The 23,222-nt window shown below is 58.4% G+C and overlaps 1 protein-coding gene across 1 annotated transcript in view; it reads right to left on the reverse strand.

The window, feature by feature from the left end:
- LRP5 (LDL receptor related protein 5) overlaps positions 1 to 23,222 on the reverse strand; it is a 105,509-nt gene that overhangs the window by 35,335 nt on the left and 46,952 nt on the right. The window contains exons 6-8 of the mRNA XM_045558267.1: positions 9,734 to 10,130; positions 8,453 to 8,624; positions 401 to 617 (exon numbers count right to left, since the gene is read on the reverse strand). Of these exons, the coding sequence (XP_045414223.1) occupies positions 401 to 617; positions 8,453 to 8,624; positions 9,734 to 10,130 (786 nt within the window). The remainder of the gene's footprint in view (positions 1 to 400; positions 618 to 8,452; positions 8,625 to 9,733; positions 10,131 to 23,222) is intronic.

A 23,222-nucleotide genomic window follows, 5' to 3' on the forward strand; every position in this document is an offset into this window, starting at 1 on the left:
CGGTCCAGTGATGAGGTCAAGGCAGACCCTGGACTGAGCGCTGGGCTCAGCACCACGAGCTGCGCGGCTCTGCCTCCTCTGCTCCCGCAGGGACAGAGCAGTAACTGTATTAGCACACGGGGTTGCTCTGGGCACTAAGGCCCTCAGCCAGCGCCTGGCATACAGCAGGTGCTCAACAAATGTCAGCCACTATTGTAACAATTACCAACACTCCTAGTCCATAACCACTACCTGGTCGACATCCCTGGTCCACACGCCACCCCCATTCCCATCTGTCCTTGGCCAGATATTGTCACCTTTTCCTGTCCTGCCTTTCCCCAGGCTGGGGCACTCCAGCTGGACACTTCTCCCTTGTGCCAGTTAGCAAGAATGAGCCATGGCCGGGGCCTCCCTGACTCACCAATGACCTTGGCCACGTTCACTGCCTTGAGCCCCATCAGGTCGGGCAGCTGGTCGATGATGACGTCCCGGCTGGCCTTGACCTTGTGCACCCGCTCGATGCTGCGGCGCTGCCAGTCCGTCCAGTAGATGAAGTCCCCCAACAGCGTGAACCCAAAAATGTGCGGGAGCTTGTCCTCCAGGAGGGTCCGCCTCTTGGTCCCGTCAACGTTGATCACCTGTGGGCGGCAGAGACAGGGGTCTGGACGGGCTGAGGCCCGCCAGCAACAACCAACCCTGACCCCGCCTCAGGCCTGGGCTCCCAGGAGCCTCCACTCCATCCGCACTGTGTCAGGTACCAAAACACACCAGGTGTCGTGGCTCATCGGGGATGCTGGATAAATGACATTTGCATTATGATGCCATGTCTCCAGATGACGGGCAGTGACAGGGCCAGCTCAGGAGCCCTCTCCCACAGCCTCCCCTGCCAGGGTGTGGACGCTGTGCTGGGATGGGCGGCACAATGTGAACACACGGGGCAAACAGGTGTCTTCCCCCTCACCGCTGCTGACCGACAGGCAGCGGTGCCTGGAGGACCAAGGAGGGGTCTCCGACCAGGGTGTGCACCACAGGAAAGTGTCCTGGGGTCCCTTAGCCAGGCCTGCCCCAGGTGCTGGGGGTGGGGGGTCCCCAGATCACACCCACCACACAGAGTTGCCAAAGGCCAAGCAACAGCAGGGCCCGAGGCAAGTTTCTCCCACTTCCCTGTGAACTAATTTCTTGCTCAGTCAGGACCAGATGAACTCTGAGGGCACCTCTTGTTCTACGTCTAAGCCAGCAGGTCTGAGATGCTTTCCACCCTGTTTACTCTGAGATGTAAAAGCTCAATCTTCTTCTTGAAAAGTCGGTGCTGACTAAGAGCAACTACCGCAAAAGCTACAGAGGAGGAAATACTGTCAAACATAAAAACGCTGTAACGAGCCGAAACACACAGCGTAAGACGTGGTTCTGATGATCGATGATCCCGTAGAAGCTTATGTTAAAAGGAAGACTCGGTAAAGACACCACATCCAAGCTCTCAGGCCAGGATGAGAGAGAACAAAGCCATTGCAGGCAAGCTTCGGCAGGCCCCCTGCAGCCAGCCTGCATTTCCGGCTCAAGAGAAAAGCTACAGATCCTCTGTTTTCCAGGTGGCAAAAACACAGGCAAAAATACAAGACAGACTGAATGCATGCTGAGCAGCAAAGACTCTGGTCCTCTGTTCTTGAACGGCTCAGGGCAAAACTCCTGGGTCAACAGGGCATGGCAGGGCACGCGGTGCCCCAGGTGCTCTGTGTCCTTGGGCAGGTCCCTGCACCTGCACCCTCGGGGACCTAGTGTCTCCACCTGTAACTAAAGGGATTAGACTAGCCCAGGAGCTGCAGTCACCCAGGGAACTTCACAAAACAGAGCGCAGGTCTGGCCCCAGCTGCAGGAATTACAGCAGAATCAGAAGGCCCAGGCACCAGGAGCCTTAAAGCAGCTCCCAGGGGGCTCTGCAGGGCCAGCCCGGTGCAAACGCTGGGTTAGCCCAGGCTGCACTAGTTCTGGCAGTGCGAGGCAGCAGCGCACGGCAGGTGGTGGGCCCTTGGTCCCAAACGGTTCAGAGCTCTTGTTCCGCCAACAGAAAGGCACACAAAGGCAATGAACGCACACCACACTGCACGGCGGATGCCCAGAGAGAGCGCCTGAGAGGCGGGGCCCTCCCCCGCAGCACAAAGCCACACCAGGAAGGCACCCAGCCCCGGTGCATGGTGAGGAAGTGAGTCCCTGTTCAAGGGACACCAACAGAGACACTTGTCTCTTCCTCCATTCACAGTAAGCAGGGCTGGGGGCTGGCCCATCACTGCAGTACATGGACACAATAAAGAAAATAATCCCCACCTAGAAAAAGAAATGACTTGAAGTCTCAATCTACCGAAAGGGCAATATATCTCTTTGATTTTTCTCTTCTGGTCCTATTTCCTTACTTCCTTCACTTTAATAACACAATTTCCAGACATGTTAAATTGAACTAAGGCAAAGGAATCCGCCTCTCCCGGCTCCATCCACAAACGATGAAAAGGAGCTCAGAGGACCTGGGTGAGCCACGGTGACGGGCACTGGCTGGCAGCCACTTCTCTCTCCACCCTGCTCCCCACTCCCTGGCTGCCCCAAACAAAGTGGGGGGAGGCCATAAGTGGCTCCTCCCAGGCTGCACCCACAGCAAGGGCAGGGTGGTGGCTCTGGGCCAGCGTGTCCTTGACGAGCAAAGCCTCCCTCGGACACCTCCACGGACACTCGGAAGCCTCCTCGAACCCGTTGCTCTGCACCTGGGTTATGGAAGCCCCGGAGCACCTCGCTGACTCACCAACTTGCAAAAACATCAGGCTGCAAGAGTAGTTCTTAGCTGCTCTGATGCTGGAGGAAAGAAATGATCCCAAGTGGTCTTTGGACGACAACTTCCAGCACACCGTGACCAGCAACAACACGTCTGCATAAACCACCCTGCCGGATCAGGCCTTTCCCCCACCTGGAGCGGGTTCCCGCTGGGCCCCACACGGCAGGCAACCCCCTTCCCTGGAGCCAGACCTTCCAAGAATCCCGGAGCCAAGCGGAGCCTCTCACCAAGCACAAGCAGAGGGGACACAGAGAATGTGCCTGGTCTGACTCCTGGGAGAGGGACGAGTCGAGACAGAATTCAGAAATAACAGGATCAAATTTGGGACACCCACGAGCGCCGGAGCCAAGAGGGAACTTGGGAGATGGATTTCCTGGGACAGGGGTCAGCAGATTTTTCTGGAAAGGGTAGAAAACCCTTTCAGCTCTGAGGCCATAATGGTCTCCAGACCACAAGAGCAGCATGGACAGCACATACGTGAACAGGCGTGGCCATGTCCCAACAGCACTTTATTGGTGGAAAAAACAAAGTTTATTCGTGGACGCTGAAATTTGAATTCCTTATAATTTTCATGGGTTATGAAATAGTGTTTTGACTTGTTTCAAGTGATTAAAAAATGTAAAACCCTCTCTTAGGTTGAGAATGGCGCAAAAACAGGTGGCGGGCCGGGCCCCGGCCACGGGCCGTGGTTTTGCACCGCGACTCTCGGAGTCCCTGCGCACTTGTTTTTCAGGGAAGAAAGGTAGACCCAGGAGGTCAAGTCCGCAGACAACGACATGGTCCAGCCAAAGGCCAAAAGCTGCCAAACGGTCCGGCCCCGCTCTGCGAGCTGCAGCTTCAGTTCTCGTCCCAAGGCAGCCAGAACAGACACCTGCCAGCTGAGGGAGGACAGACAAGGAGACCCCAGAAGCCCCCTCAGCCATGCTCCAAGGAGCAGCACCCGATGCTGTGAGGTCTGCAGGACGGCCCCAAAACGGGGACCCCAGGAAGCCATCTGACGTGTGATTTCCTTATAATGAATCCTGTATTCCCGCTGACTTGGTTATGCAGAGATGTGAGCGTAAGACCAACCTCTGGAGAGCACACATTTACAGGGAAAACGATGACCCCACACTGTCAAACACAAAACCCAAAAGCAGACTGCTACGGTTACCCGGTTTCATGCAATAAAAAAGACCTGAAACACACGCACGGGCTCGCGGCTCCGGTGGTCGAGCTTGTCCCCTGGTGCCGTGGACAGCACAGCTGACTGGGCCCCCGCTCCGTCACTCCTGCAATGAGTGTTTATTCTGGGTGTGCCAACGTCACTGCCACCTACCTAGTAAACGTCAGGGCAGGGGACAAACTCCCGGCCAGGGGCAGGCGAGGGCCACCGAGAGCATGAGGGTGGGAATACAGAGGGGCGCCAGAAGGTCACTGCAGACCCAGACCTGGTGTATCCTGGGCCCGCCTGGGGTCAGCACAGTGACCCCAGCTCAAGCTGGACCGCAGAGAGCTCTCGTCTGCTTTGGGAGACAAGGTCTGCTCCCAGGTAAGTGATGATGATGACGATGATGATAATTCTGTGGCCAAGCCCCAGCACAAGCCCTGGACGGGGGTGGGTGGCTACAGCTTCCGGCCTCCGGGCAGGAACTGGGATGTCACCATTTTGGAAAGGAAGACCCTCCCCGGGCAGCCGAGTGGGTGGAGGGCGAGGGTCATCCCCACACACAAGACCATGGCATGTGGCTGAAGGTGACCCCAGGCTTCCAGAACAAAGGGCAGATGGGCAGGTGGGGCTGGGGCTCGGGTAAGGGCTGAGGCGGTGGCCAGGGGAGGGGTGAGCACAGCATGAGCGTCACCAGTCAGAGACCCCTTTGGGTGACAGCAACACTAGTCACAAATAAAGTTGTGTCTTGGGGCACATGGCGTGAGAGCTGTGGTGGGTAAACGGGGGGGGGGAAGCTCACGGATGGGCTTGGGTGTCCAGGGGGGTGGGAACAGGACTCACTGGAGGGTCACAGGATGGGCTGAGTGTGGCCAAGGGCATCCGTGGTAGCTGAACTTCCAACCCAAGGGCTCTGACTCAGGAAAGGGGTCAAGGAGGTGTCCCGGGCTGAGGACAGGCTGGGACACCAGTGAGAAGCAGCCGCTGTGGGGGCCAAGGAGGGACGGGTCACCCCTCCCTACCCTCCTGTGACTGTGATGTCCCCATTTTTAGCCCTCGGTGGGTCTTAATGTGCTCCAACCTTTCTCTCGGTGCTTCTCCCCAGCCTGCTTTGGGAGACAAGGGTGTTCCAGCCCTCCCCTCCCCTCCCCTCTCCCTCCCGTCTGCCCCCCAACTTCTGTCCCCTCTGCTTGTCCATACCGAGGCGCATGACGTTCACATTCCCTATGGTGTCTATAGGGCTTGGACTATGCACGGACGGATCCCACAAGTGCGAAATCAAACACCAGGGCTCACGTCATCGCGACAACGAAGGCACCAGCGGGTGTAGGCCCAGGGGTGCCACAGCCACACCCCCTTTCCTCACTGCACTTCCTGCTTTGCCTGACCCCACCAAACCCTCTGATCCTCCTGACTGCCCAAGGACCTTATGGAGAATGGAATTCTGTCCTCTCTCCTTTAAGATGCCCATCCCCCTCCCCAGGACCCCCTCCCCCCCCCCACTCCCACCTGGACCAGCTGATACAGATCATCCCACGGACAACACGCACCTGTCTGAGCTTTGCTGTTGCCGTGACCTGAAACCGCGGGAAATGCTACGGGCCTTGCTGGTGACACCGGGAAATTGCGGGGCCTTCGGAAAAGGGCTAGTGAGCTTGGTAGGCTCTGAAGTCACACCACCTGGAGACCACCTGCTCGCTGTGGGACCCTGCACAAGTTACTGTCCCCTAAACTTCAGTTCCTCATTCTGCAAACAGGGACCAGGCTACGTATCTCAGAACGCTGCTGTGGGACATGATGCTCAGCGTCTTAGTTACCAAGAAAATGCAAAAGCCACACAGGCACCACTGCACACCCACTGGGACAGCCGTGGTGAATTTTTTTCCAAGGTGGAAAAGAGCAAGTGCTGGTGAGGAGGTAGAGAAACCAGAACCCCACGCACTGCCACAGGGGGTGGAATATGGTGCAGGCGCCGTGGGCAACAGCTTAACGACTCCTCAGTAAGTCAAACTAACGTTACTATAGGACCCAGCAATCCTACCCCAGGTGGATACCCGACACAATTACCAACAGGTGTGCAAACAAAAGCTTGCACATGAATGTTCATGCCAGCATCGCACACAATAGATAAAGGGTGGAAACGACTGCCCATCGACTGATAAAAGGATAAACAAAACGTGCTCCAGCCACACAACATTATCCAGCCATAAAAAAAAAATGAGGTTCTGACCTGTGGTACCACATGGGTAAACCCTGAAAACATCATGCTATGGCAAGGAGCCAGACCCCAAAATCCACACATGATTCCGTTCACATGAAATGTCCATAAATAGGCAAATCCACAGAGACAGGCAGTAGAACCATGGTCGCCAGGGGCTGGGGGTAGTTGGGGAGCACCGGGAGTGAATGCAGTGGATACGGGGTGGACCATGGGGAGTGAATGCAGTGGATATGGGGTGGAGAATGGGGAGTGAATGCAGTGGATACGGGGTGGACCATGGGGAGTGAATGCAGTGGATATGGGGTGGAGAATGGGGAGTGAATGCAGTGGATACGGGGTGGAGAATGGGGAGTGAATGCAGTGGATACGGGGTGGAGCATGGGGAGTGAATGCAGTGGATACGGGGTGGAGGACGGGGAGCAAATGCAGTGGATACGGGGTGGAGGACGGGGAGCAAATGCAGTGGATACGGGGTGGAGCATGGGGAGTGAATGCAGTGGATACGGGGTGGAGGACGGGGAGCAAATGCAGTGGATACGGGGTGGAGCATGGGGAGTGAATGCAGTGGATACGGGGTAGAGGACGGGGAGCGAATGCAGTGGATACGGGGTGGAGGACAGGGAGCGAATGCAGTGGATACGGGGTGGAGGACGGGGAGCAAATGCAGTGGATACGGGGTGTCCCCCTGGGGCGATGGCAGTGTTCCAGAGGTCGACAGCGATGAGGGTTGCAAAACACTCCGAATGTACTAAATGCCGCTGAATAGTTCACTGTAAAATGGTTAAAATGATCATCTTTATGTTGTGTTTGTTTTTCCACAATAAAGAAAATCATTGCTGTGGGAGTCTCTGAGGTGGTGCCATGGGCACTCGAGTCCCTGGCCTGTCCCCACGGGCAGGTGGACGCGTGAAGACGAAGCATCCTCAGCTGCCCCAGAAGTAAGGGCCTCGCCTTGAAGAATATGTCACTTACAGGAGCCCCGACAGGGGCGGCTGCCACTACAGCTCCCCGGGTGTCTGTGGGAGGGTTGTCCGTCCCGCCTCCCCCAGCACTGAGCTCCTGACCCTGCCGTGCTGAGGTCTGAAATCCTGCAACTCGGACACACGCGTGTTCTCCATCCCGCCCTCTCCCCGCAGGCCGCCCGGTCAGGCCTCCCTTGCGAGCCGTGAGAAGAGCAGAGGTGGCCCTTGATGGTGACACCAACAAGGAGTGACGCAGCCACGTGAGGATTGTTCGGAAGCCACTGGAAAGAGGGTGGCATCCACCCCGAGGTTCCCGTGTCAGGGACTCGCCTGCAATGGGACAAATGTAACTATCACTGGTGCCGAGAACACCTCGAACAAACGTTCAGCAGATGCCCGGAGGTGAGCAAGAAGCCAGCTGCCCCAGAACACACACGGGACGACGCCACTGGGATCGTCTCAGGACAGGCAGAGTGAGGCTGCACGTGTTGCTGGAGACATCCATGTAAGGAAAAAACCCTGACGCTGTTTAAGAATAAAACAAATTCAGGAGAGCGATCGCCTCTAGCTTCGACTGCATCAGTATTTTACATCTGTGCTGGGTGATGGATATGTCACTTATTTTTTGCTGTAACTCCATGTTTTGAAACGGCAGAAGGCTCACAAGTAGTGGCAAAATTAGCACAGAGGGTCTCATGTCCCCTCTTCCCGGCTCCCATGATAACATCCGACGCACCCACAGTACGCTGTGTGCCGGCAACTTGGGCTCAGACCCTCGCAAGGCCTCTTTGTCAAAAAGTATCGTAACAAATTACGTTTTCTAATACAGGCAGCCCCCAGGTTACGGACAACCCGACTTGCAGCGTGAGGCTCCATCCTTACAAGTGGGGGCTCCCAAGGTCCCCATAGGGTAATTTATAATTAAATAATTAAGTTAATAATTCGGGGACTAGTTTCTTCCACGCACATCAACAAACCTGCACGGCACAGCAGTTCACTGGCGCAGCCTTTATGCCACCGGCTGGTCTCACAGACAGAGAAGGACAGTTCATCAGGGATCCGAGTTACGTACAAATCCCACCTAAGCAGACATTCTCAGGAACGGGACCGCCTGTGTTCCGTCTGCCCAAATACAGCCCAGACGTCCATCGACGCCAACCTGGTAGGTACGTGAGGCCGCGGGGGCAGCCAGCCCCGGCCTCTGTGAAAACTTGGGGCCCGGGGACGGGTAGGCGGTGCCGCGCCCCATGGTGCATCTATACCAAACGGCTTCTTGAACCAGTGCTCTCTCTTGGCCCAAAGCCCCCTCCCCTGCAATGACTCACCTCGATTTTGTCTGTCTTGGCGTCCCCCCAGTAGAGCTTCCCCTCCTGCAGGTCCAGGGCCAGGCCGTTGGGCCACCCGAGGGAGGCGTTCACCAGCACGTGCCGCTCCTGCCCATCCAGGTTGGCGCACTCGATTTTGGGGTTCTCACCCCAGTCTGTCCAGTACATGAGGCTGGGGAAGAAGCAGATGTCTGTGACAGCGCCCTCCTGTCTGGTCTCAGCTGCATCCCCAGTGCCAAGGGCGACACCCACCCCCATCACACGGAAGGTGCTCGGTAAACGGGGCCTAAACGGGAGCGGCAGGCCCGGTGTGCAGAACCGGCAGCTCCGCAGGAACAGCGGTGCCCACCCCACGTGGGCTTCCCCACTGGGCCCTTGGGCTCACGGGCCAGGGCTCATCTCCCATCCCGCAGGGCAGCGGGCAGGAGACACCCCACCAAGGGTCTGGGGCAGCCTCACGTCTGACCCGTGGGATGAACACCCAGAGGGAGGAAAGGGGCAGAGTGGAACCTTCTGCACACGGCTGAAGGGCTCTCCTGTGCGAAGGACAGGTGACTTGCTTCCTGTGGCCCCCAAGGAAGGAAACTGGATCCTGGGTGGCAGGTTTTGCTGGTCCAGGACGCAGTCTCTGCTTCCAGCGTGTCTGGCCCGGCTGACCAGCCCACCAGCCTCCCTTCCGTCCCAACACTCTTCCCCAGACCCCTCGATCTCACACACCCGCCTGCAAACCCACTTCCCTGGGGAGCCTCGGACTCACGGCGTCAGGGCCTTGGAGCCTGCTTCCTGCCCTCCCCCACTGCACAGCCGAGGACACGGAGGTGGTGACGTGACCAAGTTCAGTGGTGGCAGAGTGGGGAACAGGTCCTCAAGGCCACGTTCCCGTCACTGGAGCGGACAGCCAGTTTCTCTGCCTCCATGACACTAAAGCCCCAGGTGACCCCCACCCAGGTGGACCGCTCCCTTCTGCAGATGAAACTGAAGCCCAGGGAAGAAATGACTCGCCCGGGTCTCCAGGGCTTTCTGCACACGGACGCGGCCGTCCGCGGCAGCGCTTGCCAGGGCCGGATCCAAGCACCAGTAGCGTCAGCACCACCGGGAGCTCGTCAGAGATGCAGGTTCCCAAGCCTCACCCAGACATCCCACATCGCAACTCTGGGGCGGGGCCCCACCATGTTTTAACACACCCTCCTCCAGGGGATTCTGATGCAAGAGAATGTTCCAGAACCACGGGGCTGGGTAACTCTCCCTCACACATCCGCACAGCCCCCCACCCCATCTTACCCCATCACAGGGTGCAGCACGATGGCACGGGGCTCATCCAGGTCCTCGGACACCAGGATCTTGCGGGAGGTGCCATTAAGGCGCGTCACCTCGATGCGGTCAGTGCCCGTGTCGGTCCAGTAGAGGTTGCGGGCCACCCAGTCCACTGCGATGCCGTCAGGGTCGTTGATCTCGGTGTTGACCAGCGTCTGCGCCCCCGACCCGTCCAGGTACGCCCTGCGGATGGCCCGCACCTCGTCGTCCGTCCAGTACACGTAGCCCTCCAGCGGGTCATAGTCAATGGCGATGGCGTGCCGGATGTCATCGACCTGCAGCACGATGTCGGTGAAGTCCGGCGTGTCCAGTGAGATCCTCCGCAGATCCGTCCGCCGGGCCAGCAGCAGCACCTCCTCGGCCCCTGCGGAGACACGAGCAGTGGGGTCGGGGTCAGGCGTGAGAGACTAGGCCCAGAGTGGCAGGGGAGGGGAGGGTCTCAGCTAAGTCCCCAAGGGTTTCCTCATGACAACAGGTGATGTTAGGTGACGTGCACCCAGTTTATCCTACACGGTCACTAGTTCGTTCTCATGAGAGCTCTACGAGGTTGGCACTCTTTGTTCCCTCCTTTTATACATGAGAGAACTGAGGCACAGAGAGGTTACACAACCAGCCAAAAGCCACACAGCCGGGCCACCTGGCTTCAACCACTGCCTGGGAGTTGCCCCAGTCAGTCCCCTTCTCTCCTGCCAGCCCTTCTCCCAGCCACAAACCAGCCCCTACCCCACGTCCCGCCCGGGCACAGGGCTCCAGACCCACTCGCCGGCCGCACCACCCTGTAGGTGCTCACCCTTTCTGGGCCAGCTCTGACGCTTCTTCCCTGAAGCTCACCCGGCTCCACCCCAGAGGCAGCTGCAGACCCCAGTGCTCCTCTGACCGCCCCCGCTCCCAGGCGGGCCGGAAACGGCTGCCACGGAATCACCCTCCTTCGTCACTCACAGACAGTCACAGGGCACCGAGATGAAGGCAAGTCCTGGCTCCGAGGCCCAGAGACCCCGGGGCACTTTCAGCTACACTGAGAGCTAAAAGTTTAGGGACGAGTTTAGGAACCATTTGACACACCCGATAATCGAGGCAAGACATAAGAAATATCTGCAGGGCCCGGCATGTTAGGCCCCTGGCGAGGATGAGAGCCGGGGGCCCTGACTCCTTGGGGGTGGCTCCACCACGGCCCACCGTGGCCTCCACACAGCGGGGCCTTGGGAACAGGCCATCAGATTGTAGCAATGACCCCAAGTAACACAGACCGGGTTTCTAAACAGGGTCCTACAGGAGGGGGTCCCAAGGAGAACAAGCAGGGCACTGTCCACACACCTCAAAGTGTCTCAGAGCCCACCACGAAGTCCCCACCCAGAGCCACCTGGGTCTCCACTGCACCTTGGGGCCTAGCCTGGTGGGCTGGGCAGATTTGGGGCTGAGCCCCTTCGTGGACGGACAGGGGTTCAGGGTGACACTCAGGTAGGAGCATCAGGGAGAGCCCAGCCCTCCCAGGATGCCCCTGCAGATAGGTGGGACACCAGCCAGGCACAGAGGACATTTGGATGATTCTGGTCTCAAGTAAAAGCCCCTCCCTCGAGCCGAGGGCAAGATTTTCCAGCCTTCATGATTTGCACGTGTTAAATCCCCAAAGAAAGTTATCTGCACTCAGGTACCTGTGTGCAGCCTACCTCACCAGAGCGGCCTGAGGACACAGGCTCAGCACAAGAGAAGCTGGACTCGGGCTCTGCCCGGATGCTGCAGCAACATCCCGCTGGGGCCTGGCGCACAGCCAGCGTCCTGGGCCAGCAGGGCCTACAAGATCAGCTGCGGATGGTGGTCCTGCACCTCTGGCCCAGCGGTTTGCAAATTCCAGGGCCCAAGGCCCCAGGACCCCCTTCACCACCTACTCTAGCTGCGGGGGGCGTGCAGACCCCCAGCTTTCCAGTAATTTCTCAGATTTCCAGAGCTAGGTGTGGGGAACAGGGGGCTACAGGACTCCCTTCTGAACCCCTGTGGCCCACCCGCCACGTGCTCCTGACCCCCAGGGCCCGAGGTGAAGACCAATGCTGGGGTGAAGGGCCTCGAGGGAGAGGAGGCTGCACACGTGGCACTAGTATCGTTCCTTCCATCCTGGTCCTCCTGCTGGGATCTATTAGAACTCCCAGCAGAAGCTGCACAAGGGGCCTCAAGCAGACTCAGGGTCCCCAGGGTGCCCCCAAACCCTGAAACAGATGCTGTCTGAGGCTGCTGGGGTCAGCACGTGGCTCCCTCCCCAAGCTGGGCCATCATCCACTCACTTGTTCCAGCCTGTCTGGTCTCAAGGACCCACAGAACCAAGGTCAAAGCCAGAGACTGCTTCCGGCATTCTGGGGCCAAACGCCTGCAGTCACAGTGCCGTCCCAGCACAGCGGACAGGGACTAAACTGGCCTAGGGGCTTCCCTCAGGCCCTGGCCCCCAGGCCCAGCCCTGCAGCCAACAGCCCAGGGCCCCTGGTGCCCAGCCTGGCCGCAGCCTTCAAACAACAGATGGCCTCCCCCCCCCCACGCTGGCTTCTCGCCACAAGGAGCGCAGAGACCTGAAGACTCGTCCCAGGGTCCCGGCGTCCTGCCTTTCCAGCAAGGGCAGGACTCGGTCCTGACTCCTGCCCCAAGCCCTGGAGAGCGAGATCCTGTTCCTCCACTAGAGGGCGCCCATGGGACAGCAATAGCTGCTCACGCCCAGGGCCGGGGAAACTGAGGCAGGAGGTGGGGAAAGTGAGGTAACAAGCAGCACTGGGAAGTTGTCCCAAGGGCCAGACTACAGTGGCAAACCTCTGAAAACCAAATTCAGATTTAGTCAGAGGTGTTCCCGCAAGTTCTGATTTGGTGTGTGTTGGCGGGGCAGAGGGAATTCTGAATTCCAACAGACTTTTCCCTCTGAGCTACTCTCCCAAAACATCCTGCTGACGGCAACGTCGACCTGTCCCTCCAGGCCCAGGTCACACGTCTCCTCCTGCCCTCCCCCCTCCTCCGGGAGCTGTTCCTGCCCCCGAGCCCCACACGGCCTGCCCCTCTGCCAGGGCACTGCCCCCACCAGCTCATGGGATTCTGGCACAGGCCTCCTTCGCCCTCCACAGCCCCCAGCACGACACCATGCCCAGAGCAGGCACCAAACTTGCCCGTCAAGAGGCAGCTCCACATCCTGGGACGAGCAGGAAGAATTCAAGACGGACGCCGCCCGGGCGTACTCCCACCGTGACCTTGGGCAGGTCCCTGGCCCTCTCTGGACTGTTTCCACATCTACAGTGAAGGATCAGCCACAACCGATGGCATCTGAGGCCCTGTCCTGCTCCGACATCCAGGGGACCATAAACTCAATTCCACGGAGGGTTCCAGCTTAACTGGCCACCAGGCAGGGAGGGGTACGCATGGAGTCCCCCAGGGCACGGCCAAGAAGAGCTCTGCCCACAGGGTGTCTGCAAAAGCTTCCAAGGAGGCCGCAGGCTCCCAAGCCAAGGCCACGCCAGCCTCCCTGGGGTGTACGTCGAATCACACTTGACCTCAAGCAGTATTTCCACGATGACTCCAAACAAAACGCTGCTCCCAGATGGAAACTGACACTTGGTCCCAAGACACATTTTGAGCCTGTTTTGCAAGTCCTTGTTCCCATGATCCTCCTAACAAATCACCTAAAATAACACGCTCTTCACACGCCAACCCTGGAGGTATGATTATGGCCCGTTTTACTGATGAAAAACCTGATGCACAGAGAGGTTAAGCTCCCAGGCCAAAGACACACAGCAGCCAGTGAAAAAATAAGGTCCCTCAAACACTTCAATCACTGGAGCCAGCACACACTGGCACCTGGCTGGCTCAGCCATCCCATCAGTATCTTTGTGGGCAGTTACTTTAGGGCCCAGGGCCTGGGATGGAGTCACGGACAAAACAGACGTGGGATCTGCCCTTGTGAAACCCTTGTGGTCACAGGGCAGAGACCTAAGTAAAGAGACCATCTGTGAGTACACAATCACAGACTCTACCTGGGGCTGTGGAGGAAGGCAAGGATTACGGGGTATCTGCAGGGGGCCTGCTGAGATGGGGGGGTCTGCTCTCCAGCTCAAGTGCCTCTGGGATTTATGTGGCTGTCACCATGTGGCAGATTCTGGCACAGTGTCCCAGATGGGCCAGAACCTTCAGGGGCCAAGTGCACTTGGCTCCAGCCCTCTGGCAACCGGGTCAACCCAAAGCCTCACGCACACCCCACCACCAGGAACCCCATCCTCAGCATCCCTTGCAGCTCCTTAGGCTGAGGCCGTAATCCATTGCTGGAGTCAATCTGTAGATATTTACTGACTGCAAAGCGGGGTCTCCGACACCCCTTGGGCTGCAAGGCCTTTGAGGTTTTTCCGTTTTACAGAAACTGTGACACCTGGGACAGGTAAGACCCAGCTGTTTGCCTGAGGTCTGAGTGAGCTGTGCCAGCGTAGAGGCGACCCCAGTCCAGAGGCGGGGGACTCTGCCAGGGCCAGCAGGGAGCAGCTGCAGAGAGAGCCGCCGGCCTGGCTCTGCCGGACGCTTGCTGAGCTGGTGCCCATGCTGGTCCTCGGTGAGGTCCCTGCAGCAGCCCTGGCCGTGGGCGTGCAGGCCTGGGGAGGACGGGCGGGTGCAGCCGACCAGGCCATGGAGAGGAGAGGCCAACCCCCTCCCTGGGACCAGCCACAGCTCCTGGGTAGCAGTTTGTTTAAATACCAGGGAAGTAAACTGTTTAGAAACTAACAGTTTGGCCAAATGGTTTTCCTTGGGGTTGTTTAAACAAATAGCCAGCCCCACGGCATTGCCAAAGAAAGTGAAACCTTCTCTTGCCGCAGGGTGGCCATCCCTGGAGCCTCCTCTGGTCAGGCTCCTGACTGCTCCTCCCCCACTCTGCACGCATGCAGGGGAGAAGCACAGTGTCCCCGCCACCGGGCCAAGTGCAGGGCACGGGCCAGGCCAGGGCACAGCTCCCTGGCAGGGGGTGCTCTCCTCAAAACAAAGCAGCAGCCCCAGAGGATGGCCCACAGTCCTGGGCACGTCCAGCTCACACCCTCCTCCCTGCCACCATCCACTCAGGCAAAGCGGCCCCTGATCACAGACGGGCGGACCGGGCAGGAGGAAAAGACCATAAATACAAACTCACAGAAGAAAAAACACTCAACAACATGAAAAATGGGTAACTTCTCAGTAATTCACAAGTGGAACTGAACACCCTGCGGGCTGCCCTGACAGGTCACCACGCACAGGGGACCGGTAACAGCAGAAATGCATGGCCTCACAGGGTGTCGGCAGGGACACGCTCCCTCCGAAGGCTCTGGGGCAGGATCCCCGCTGCCTCTTCCAGCTCTGGTGCTGCCGGAAATGCCTGGAGTTCCCTGGCTCGCGGCTGTCACACCAACCCCGCTCTGACGCCACACAGCCTCCCCTGTGTGTCTCTGCGTCCTTTCTCCTCCTCTTCAGACCCCAGCATGGAGGGCTCAGGGCCCCTCTCCCTCGGGATGGCCTCACCCTCGCTTGATTACACCCGCAAAGACCCTATTCCTGAGTTAGGGCACACACCCAGGTTCCGGGAGTTGGACTTCAACATGTCTTTTTGGAGGACACAATTCAACCCGTGCCCAGCCTGCAGCAGTGGGTGAGGGGACAGCTTCCATGGAGCAGCGAAGGCGAGCGAGCCAGGCAGGCTCGGGAAGGGAACCCCAGCAGAAGGGACGGCCCGGGCAGAGCACAAAGGCCAGAGAGCACCAGAGCCACTCTGCAGCCGGCAGGCAGGTGCTCACCAGAGTCTGAGCTGCCTACCTGTCACCACTCTCGGCTGAGGACTCACTGTGCTGAGGACCCACTGTGCGCAGCGCAGGACGCAGGGGCAGTTCTGAGCCCAGCCCTGTCCTCAAGGAAGCCTCGTGCAAACAGCACGACATGCCTGTAGCAGAATCCCAACCACAAAAGCAAACAGACAGCCGTCCTCAAACAAAAGCCTGGAAGGAAACACGCTCAAATGTCAACAGTGGTTATCTCTGGGCGATGCCTGTTCTTCCTTCTAGCTCTCCAGCAGGGGTGGGCAAACGTCCTCCCGGAGAGGCCGGACGGTAAATATGTGCGGGGCTGCTGCCGGGGACGGCTCTGCGTCGTGGCGGGAAAGCAGCCTGCCTTAGACTTCACTGCTGTGTGCGAACGAAACTTCACTCACGGACACCAAAACCTGAATTTCGTATCATTTTCACACAGCACAAGACACCACGCTTCCAATTTTCTTCTCAACTATGTAAAAACATAGAGACCGTCCTGAGCTCCCGCCTGTCCCACAACAGGGGTGAGCGCTTTGGCCTGTGGCCACAGTGTGCCGGCCCCTGCTTGATACTAGAAGCATGTGTGACTTTCATAACATTAGGAAGTAATTCACAGTAACGGGGAGAGCGGATATAGGGGAACCCTCTGTACTCCTCAGTCGATTTTTCTGTAAACCTAAAACTGCCAAAAGATGAAGAATATTTTCTCAAAAAAATCAGATGCAAAGGCACGCAAGTCAGTAAGAGAAATACCAAAAGCTTAGCAATAAATGCGCAAAGATCATAAGTAAAAATTAACAGAAGAAAAAACATAGTCAGTAAAACATGAAAAATGGGTCACTTCTCCGCAATATGGAACTGGAAGCGAGTGGCCCACTGCCATCCAGTCGGTGGAACGGCTTGTTTAACCCTCAGCCTGGGTCGCCTCCTGCCTCCCGAACGACCGAAACCACCGCCGGCCTCCTGGACAGCAACCTGCGGCCCACTGGCCCCACCGCTGCCCCTCGGAGAACCCGGCCCGAGGCAGCAGCTAGACGTCACACAGACCCACCTGTACAGACCACCGCCACGGCTCCGTAACAGCGGCAACACCCAAACCCAAGGAAAAGAGCCTTGAACAACCTAAATGTCCCACAACATTAAAAATAATGCACTTTACTGATTTTAAGTGAATGAGGGCGTTCAAGGTTACAGGCTCTTCCACAGGCACTAAACGTCACACTCCGGAGAAAAGCTAAAGACGTAGGAAAGGCTCACAAATGACAGGTGGAAAGAGCCGGGCGCCGCGCTGCACACAAGCCGACCTGAACGTGTGCGCAGAGAACAGACGAGGACACACGTTGACGCGGCGGCAGCAGCTGACTCTGGGTGGCAAGATTATGGGTTGTTTTTATTTTCCTCATTATTTTTTATGTTTTCCTTTCTGCAGTGAACATATAAACATTATTTCATAACAGAAGAGGAACGAGGCTTTGAAAACACAGGAGAACGGGTTTATCCTTAGAGGCGCTCGGGGCCCAGGTGTGGAGGTGGGTCAGGCTATGGGATGGCGCCTTTGTCCTGGGGCACCTCGGGGGCATGAAGGACCTGCCCCTCCACTGAACTGAGAAGCCGGGGCGAGGAGGCCGGCGGTTTATCCAACTTCCAGGGTCTACACCGTGTTGAAGGGAGAACTGACAGGAGAAGGAAGGGATGGGGTAAAAGAACCCACTGTAGCAACTCTTTGGCCGACCGACGGGCCCTCACGGAGCCCGGGAGGAGGAGTCCCTGGTGGCAGATGGCCCAGCAGGTAGGAACTTGAAAGGTCATCGTGGTTAGTCCCTTCCATGCCCCAGTGTGAGTAAAGGGTTTTTTAACAACAAGTAAAATAACGACACTTCCCAGGGAGTGTACTGACCAAATCACGGACGATGGCGGCAGAGCCCCCAGACCCCCCATCGCTCTGCAGCGGGGCCCTGGCCATCCCAGCGGACAGAGTAGACATCGCCATCCTCCCCACTGGACCAAGCGCGGCTCCAAGGCTACAGGCTGCCCGGGAAGGCCCAGGCCCCCACCGCGGGTCCCCGCCACAGCCGGCATCCCCAGGACGGCTCCACACTTCCAGCTCCTTTTCACGCTGGAGACGGAAAGCTGAGATCTGAGCAAAATCTGAGAATCTGCCTCTCCTGCCTCCCCGACGCCCACCCCAGCTCCGCTCCAAGCTCTGGGGCCTCCTCCTGGGCTGCCCCCACGGGAGGCAAAGCCGACTTCAGCCACCTCCCAGCTCTGGAGCCGCGTGGGCAGAACCGGGTCACACTGCGGGCAGCTGTCCACTCTGCAGTTTCGAAGGCCATAAACAGCCCGGCCGCGGCGGCTGCCCAGCTGGCAGGCAGACAGATTATTTTTGTTTTTTAGCAATTGATTAAGTTTCTCCACTGGGGTAAGTGGTTGGACAAATGCTGAGACCGTGGCCCGCACCTTAACCCAAGAAACCTCACCGAGTGACCACAGGGTCACAGGCACAGAGGAAGTGGCCGGGCCCGACGCTGGCTGTGCTTGCAACCTGAGGCCTGAGCAGCTGTCCACCCGAACAGCCCGCCCAGGAACTCCCAGACAGCGCCCAGAAAGGCCATGGCCACCAGGAGCAGCCCAGCAGGCACCGTGGCCGGCAGTCTGGGCCTCTGTCCGCTCAACTCTAAGATGGGGAAGTCACTGCTCTGCCCAGGGGCCTGGGGCACCCAGAGAGTGACACCGTCAGTGCCAGCCTCGGGACCCCCCCACGGGCTGGCCACCTCCTCTCCCATCCCCAGGTGCCGGCCCCCACGCAATCCTCGGTGGCTGCCTCTGTCCCCGCTCCCCGACCACAACCTTCAGGCCGGCCGCTGAGTGGCTGCTCACCACACAGGCAGTGCCGTGCGATGGTCAGTGCACCGGCTCCCTGGGCAGACAGACCCGGGTGCAGCCCCCTTTCCTCACTGAGTGACCTTGAGCTTGCAACTTAACCTTTACTTCCCACATGTAAGACCCAGCGAGCCAGGGAGCATCCCACGACACAGCCCATGCCCGTGGCCCCCTCCCTGTGACGTTAAACGCACACATCCTGCCCACCCCCACCCAGGAGACAGCCGTACAAGGGGAGTGTGCCTGTGTGGGGCAAATTAAAGGTGGGCAGCCTGAAACCTAAGAATTTGGAGGTGGTGGGGAGTGTAAAATAACTGGTGACAAATGACAAAAGAAGGCTGTATCCCAACCTTCCAGGCAGGGCCTTGATTCTTTAAAAAGCCTACACAGAGTTCCTTCTGAGCCCAGGCACGCAGTAGGTGTTCAACAAACAGCAGCGACATTCTTACTGCTGCCGACACCCTCTGTGGCTCCCGAAGCTGAGCACAGCCCGGCGCGCCACAGCGGGGAGGCTCTGCGGGAGGGAGCCCCGGGCAGTGTGGGGCAGGGACTGGGGAGGCAGCCCCCAGCTAGGACGCCCAGGCCGCAGTCCTGCCTTGACTCTTCTGTGGCCTGAGCAACCCCCAAGAAACATCACTACGGTTACTGCCCACCCTGCCTCGGTGGCCGTGGCTGAAATAACAGATTGGAACCATGTGAAAATGCCATTTCTCTAGGAGGAAGAGGGTTGCTATCAGCAGTTCCCACGGTTGAACCTAACTCAAGTGCAAAGAACTTTACAGTTTATAAGGCCGTTTCCGAGATGTGAGCCTACACGACACTCCCAGGGCAGCAGCACAATCCCACACTTCCCAGCCACACGGTGAAGGGCTGAGGCCAGAACTCAGACACTCTGACTCTGCCCCACCTCCCTGGGGGTGGCCAGGAGGGGACGACGGGAGGCTCCTCTTGACGAAGTTGCTGCTGCTCTCCTGACAACCAAAGAACCTCAGGTCTCACCACCGCAAACACTCTTGAAGGCAACTAACCAACCTTCCCCGCACCCTTCCCAGGCCCTGACACTGGTCCATGCAAAGGACGGCAGGATTCCTCCCCGCTGCACAGCGGAGCCAGGAGCCAAACCCAGGGAGGCAGGGGGAAGGGGGGCTTGCAGCCCAGCGAGAGCCACGGCCTGGGCCCGGCGACCCTCCCGAGATAAAGCGAAGGTGTCCAAGCTCTGCAGCCAGTCTGGGGCCAGGATGGAGCTGGGGTCAGACTGCAGTGACGACGGGGGACACGGGACAGGCTATGGGGGACAAGACCAGTGGCCAAAGTGACCACAATCTAACTCTGCAGGCCATGGTAAGGGGTGTCCACAGAGCCCACTGCACCCAAGAGGGGCTGTTTGGTCTGTGCCCCCAGCCCCAGAATGACAGTTTTCCCTTTTTAAGGACATGGTGTGTTCCCCTCTCCTCTTTCAATAGCTTTGAAACTTAGTGTTCAGGCTAAGGCACAAAAGCGCACATGCGATGTGGTTCCATTTCTATGACATTCTGCAACACACAAACTGCCTCTGCGGGGCCGGGTGGGGGCTGCAGAGGGGCCCCAGGGCGCTCGCTGGTGGAGGAAATGTTCTACATCCTTAGGTGGTTGTGCAGACGCATACAACTGTCAAAGTCAATCAAAATATACACTCAAAATGTGTGCCTTTTTATTGTCTGCAAGTTATACCTTGGTTTAAAAAAAAAGTCAGTGCTCAGGCGTGTTCCACCATTTCTTGGACTGTGGGGTCTGATTTTCTTGCTATTAAAAATTCACAGTCCGTGGCTGAGAACAGCAGCTGCCTTCTGTTTGCAAAGTCAACGCCAATCACCGCCCAGCAGCGGCAGACTCAACCCCACAGGGCCTCCTTTCTTTTCCCTTTGACCTACTTCCCTGATAAGTGACAAGGCGGCTAGACTTCGGGAACAAACGCCCGTTATTCCCAGCCGAGCTGAGCGGGGGCCACGCTCCTGTGTCTAATCCACCCGGACAGACGGACGGACGTGACAGCTCTGGCCACCAGGCCCAGGTGTCAGTCTGCCCGTCAGACCCGACAGTGGACCCCCTGTTCCTCCCGCCACCCCCACCACATCCCCAACTTCTTTTCGTTTCCTGTCCCCGACACATGAACATCTGTTGAAACAAGGCCCCGCGAGGCGCAGCGGGCACACCGTAAATCACAGCCCCAGCCCTGCGCTCAGCTTTCACCTGCCGGAGGGCTGGGGAGGGGGCCCCGCGCCCGGCACACTCTGGACACAGCCCCAGCGAGTCACCCAGCCAGGGCACACGTGGCCCCTGAGCAGCACGTACCGCTGCCCAAATGCCCCCAGCCGGGAAGATGGCGTGGGTGACAAAAGTCAAAACAACAGGGGCACGTTCCACAAAGAACAGGACGCGGAGGGGCCGGGCAGCAAGGGAGCTGCAGCTTCTGAGGACAGTGGTGGCAACTCCCAAATAAGGCCCCGCTCCTGCTGTTTTTAGCCCATTCCACATAATTGGAAAAACATGGGGGAAACCAAAGCCAGCTGTGCGCCTCTGTGCGGAGGGGGCGGGGAGGCCAGGAGGCCCAGCGGCTCCCTGCCCAGGAGGGGCCCTCCGTGCTCCAGCTTCTCGGGCACGAGAGTCCTCGGAGCTGCAGGGAACAGCCAGGCACCCACAGGGGTCTCACTGAGCCGGGGCAGAGCCAGGCAGCGGAGGGCCACGCTGGCTGGACATCCTTTCCTGTCTCACAGGGGCCACTCCAGGAGGGGCAGGGGACGGGAGACACTGAGACCCCAGAGCCAACAGTCACCTACCCACCCACGGGGCCTCGGGAGCCGCGGGAAGGAGCCCACGCAGGGCGAGTTCTGTCTAGTATCTGCTCTGCACTGACCCCACCAGGCCAGGCACCCGGGAAAGCTCTGACCACCAGGGCTCTCATCTGAGCCCCCCAACCACACTAAGGGGGTCACCCTGCCCTTTCCATGTTACAAAGGAGAAAACTGCGGCTCCGCTGGCGCATGACAGCACAAGGATCCCCCACGCACCCACACTTCTAGGGGGACGTCTGTGCACCCCAGGAATGCCACTCCCTCGTTCACTGGGGTCCTGGTGTGGCCGCCATCTCAGCCCCTTCCTCAGGGAAAGCATCCGACCCCCTACGCTGGGCTGGCTTTCATTCACTCAAAATAAGGAAAAGACAGATTCACAACATCACAAAATTGTCTTCACCTCCAACCCCACAAAGCATAACAGTTCACACACCCAAGGAGAGCCCAGGATCTGCGAGTCATGCCTGGGGCTCCGGCTACAAACCCCAAGATGTTTCTCGCTGTGCCAGTGGTCCCCAGCCCAGCACACATCAGCCTCCCTGGGGAACTGGCCCACTGGGCTCCCGCCTCCCTCACACATCCCTTTCTGTGGACTGGGTGGGTCGAGGGTGGGACCAGGGAATCTGGATGTGTCATAAGAGTCAGAGTGATTCTGACACAGCGGGCCTTGCTCCTGACCCAAGACATGCTGGCCTTAGCCCCACAGGAGAGGGGGCCACATGCCCTGTGCTGCCAGGACAAGCCCTCACCCCTTGCCCCTGCCCCCAGCTCCTCTTGGCAGCACCCAACCTTGGTGGCTACTTCTAATTCCAAACATTCAAGAAGAACTGCTCTCTTGGCACGGAATCAGATTGCCTGCCTGGCTCCGAATTCAAGTTCAAATTCAAGCACACCTATTTGCTGAGCAGCCGGGTCTCCCTCCAAACAACCTCATGAAGCGGGTACCATTACAGTCCCCTTTTTACCAGTGAGGAGCTAAAGCACAGAGAGGCTAAGCCATTTTCCCAAGGTCACACAGCCAGGACGTGGACTAAAGCATCACAACACAACAACTTAAAATAGAAAACCATCATACAACTGAGAGTAGGTGCTCCCAATCCTGGGTTTGCCTGACACCGCGTTTCCTCACCGCCAGAGTCCTTGGCAGGCTCCCAACTACAAAGCAAGCCATGTCATCTACCCCGAACCCTCCTGGCCTACGAGTCACTTCCAACACCTCCCTTCGGGAACAGGCAGAAGTCCCATTAGCACAGCCTCCTGCTCTGCTACCTGCACTTCTGCCAGCCCAGCGCCACGTGGCCTCAGCTCTTCATGCCCCTGGTACACTGGACCTCACCGATTCCGCAGCCAAGAGATCTCCACGTGGCCCCCTGCCCGACTCTGAATTCTATCCCCCAACCGGATACCTCGGAAGCCTCCTGGGAACTGGCAGCCCTCCACGGGCACCGCTCCCTTCCGGCCAGCTCTGACATCCCCACTGGCTGAGCGCCCTGCACGAGGCCTCTGCCCACCGGGACCTCAAAGCCATGCCGTCAGCTGCAACAGCGTCTGCTCCATTTGGCCCTTGCCTGCCAGCTACTATCTCCAGGCGGTTTTCACAGTCAGCACGCCAAGCACATCGGCTCGGTCAAAATCCGAATTCCACACATAACTCGTGTCCACGAGGACACACAGCTACACGTGCCAACAGACGCTCGCATGGGGAAAGGAAAACAGCTACAGTGCTCAGGTGACAGCATTATGGTCTTTTAATAGAAAGTTGTCCTTTAATGTGATATTTTGTGGCAAGGAGTAAAAACCGGAGGTCAGGACATCCATGCCCTAAAACCCCCAGTTTGCCAGCGTGGTCTGTTTCCATGAAGCCTGAAGCCCGTGGCCCCTCCGGCCTCGCTCCGGCTGCGTCTCTGACCTGCCTGCCTGGGGTCTATGGGCTGCGTCTGTCCTCCAGACAGACCAAAAGCCCCT

Source organism: Lemur catta, chromosome 7 (genome assembly GCF_020740605.2).
Source record: "Lemur catta isolate mLemCat1 chromosome 7, mLemCat1.pri, whole genome shotgun sequence".
Taxonomy (NCBI): domain Eukaryota; kingdom Metazoa; phylum Chordata; class Mammalia; order Primates; family Lemuridae; genus Lemur; species Lemur catta.